At 51.7% G+C, this 2,376-nt stretch overlaps 1 protein-coding gene across 1 annotated transcript; it reads right to left on the bottom strand.

The window, feature by feature from the left end:
* Positions 1–325: 325 nt before the first annotated feature.
* Positions 326–2,147, bottom strand: LOC116312923 (nuclear factor 7, brain-like). Its single transcript, XM_031730452.2, has 2 exons — positions 2,085–2,147; positions 326–1,893 (listed from the first exon to the last, which is right to left on the bottom strand). The coding sequence occupies exon 2, from the start codon at positions 1,874–1,876 to the stop codon at positions 524–526; it is 1,353 nt and encodes a 450-aa protein (XP_031586312.2). The 5' UTR covers positions 1,877–1,893; positions 2,085–2,147; the 3' UTR covers positions 326–523.
* Between the last annotated feature and the right edge of the window lie 229 nt (positions 2,148–2,376).

Genomic DNA, 2,376 nt, shown 5'->3' on the forward strand with positions numbered 1-2,376 from the left:
GTCTCAGCATCCTAGCACAGGAGAGCTCGATGTACCTGCCAGAAAAATAAAGGGCGGAGAAAGAAACACAGGTTGGAGATGATGTTTGAGTGCAGCTTGGAGCGAGCTGCCTGCAGCTGTGACGGCTGCTGACTGTGGATTTGACTCTGAGAAGCACTGTCTCAGATTTTGAATTTCTTGTTTGAATGAGTCGCCATGTTTGTGTGGTGGAGGGATTGGCAGCTCATGTCAGCGCTGTGTGTGTGTGTGTGTGTGTCAGCTGTCTAACAACAAGTGAAGAGGTCAGAGGTCACATGTGTCACATTAGCTGAGCTCTTTTATTTACAGTCTGTGGACAGAATCTGATGCTGCTGAGAGGAAAGACAATCTCTGATAGTTCAGGTGAACAGTGACAGACGAGTTACTGATCCACACGCACCTTTATACACAGGAACATGAGTTACATATGAGAACAAGCCTGTCCAACAGGGACACACACACAGTCCTCCCTCCGGGCTCAGACGGGCTCACGTGTCTGTTTGGTTTAATATCTCCGATCCACCGACAGCTTAACCGGCAGAGTCTTCACTGGGAGTTTATCCCCGATGCTGATGAAGGGAAACATCCTCTCGGTGAAAGTGTGCGTGAAGGTGTGTATGTGTGTGTCAGTGTCAGCGTCAGAGAACGACAGCTGTCCTCCGTCCCAGTCCAGACCCACTCGGATCCTCTGGAGCTTCTTCTGCAGCTGGAGGATGGTGGGGGGAGCAGATCCCGAGCGAGCTGAGTATTCACCTTGATTGAATCCTATTCCACCAAATCCAGAGCGTATGGGTCCCTTCCTCCGGACGGACTCCGCTAACACGCCCAGTCCCCAGTGTCCGCTGTCTCCAACCTCCACAACCCAGCTGTGGGCCCCTGAGGTAAAGCCCTGAGAGCTCAGCACAAAGCAGAGATGATCAAACCTCTCTGGATTATCAGGGAGCTGCTGCAGCCCACCCACCCTCACGCTGCTCAGATCCTCAGACAGGGTCAGTTCTGGGTTTGCAGTGTTTGGGTCCAGAATCAGAGGAGTGTAGGAGACCATATACTTCATGTTGTTCCAGATGCTGAAGGTCAGGTTGCCCAGGTGTTTGGCCTGGTCTATCAGAGCTCCCGAGGGCAGCTGTGGATCATCCAGCAGGGGGCAGCGCTGGGCTCTTTCCACCGCAGCCTTGTAGTTGTGCAGGAATGAGACGTCTTCAGCTCTCAGCTCCTCCTCTGTGGCCCTGACTGTGTCTGAAAGAGCTGCTATCTCTCTGCTCACAGCCTCCATCTTCTCCTTCATCATCCAGCTCTTCTGCTCCTCTTCCTCCCACAGCACGGTCAGCCTGGCCTCCTCTTCCTCTGCTAGAAACTGGTGAAGCTTCTTAAACTGCTCCCTAATCTTCCTCTCTGTGCGTCGGGCCTGGGCCTTAATGTGTTCTGCTGTTTGATCAAACTTCATTTGGACTTCTTCACAGACCTTTAACTTCTGCTTTAAAGCTTCCAGAGTTTCCTGAAGGTCGTTCTTGTGTTGTTGTGCAGCTTTATCGATGGGCTTGAACGTGTGGTCGCTGTGCTTCGTCTGCTTGTTGTCCAGACTGAGTTTCTCAGAGTGCAGACTGCAGAGATCCTCTGAAGCTCTCTGATCTCTCCTCTCTACAAACGACTCACACAGGTTCTTCAGCACCAGACTAACCGGTGGATCCACCCTCGAAGATCTTTTCTGACACATTGGACACTCGTGTGTTGGCTTCTCTCTCCACCATCTCCTCAGACAGTCCCTACAGAAGCTGTGGCTGCAGGACAGAAGAACGGGATCTCTGAAGATGTCATGACAGACCGGACAGCACAGATCCTCCTCTGATCTGGAAGCCATGGAGTCTCCGAGTGAGGCTGGAAGCAGCAGACAGGAAGTACAGTCAGTCCTGGTTCCCCTCCCTCCTCTGCTGCTGAATGAATGCTTTTATTGTCACTGCATGAGACACAAACCACAGAACCTGTTCTCACTGTGGCACGAAGCTACACGACACATGCTACCGATAAATGGAAATCACTGAGAGCCGTTTAAACTATTTCTAACTCACCTTCGGTGCGGAGCGTCAGCAGCTGTCTCTGTGCAGCAGCTGGGCTGAAGCTCAGTCTGTCCGTCTCTGGGTCTTTAGTTAGAATAACAACCTGTTTCCTGTTTTACGGCAGGTGAGACAGGTGAGGGAGGAGCTCTGTGAGATCGCATGAATGCTTCTGTGTTACCTGCAGGTCGGGTTTCTTTCATTCCACAGTCATCAGAGTGGAAAATCTGCCGGCCTGCAGGAGCAGTGTGGGTGATTAGTGACGTGGTTATTTAACACACAGACGGTTGTGTGTTCATCGTCTCGT

Source organism: Oreochromis aureus, linkage group 5, assembly GCF_013358895.1.
Source record: "Oreochromis aureus strain Israel breed Guangdong linkage group 5, ZZ_aureus, whole genome shotgun sequence".
NCBI classification, from domain to species: Eukaryota; Metazoa; Chordata; class Actinopteri; order Cichliformes; family Cichlidae; genus Oreochromis; species Oreochromis aureus.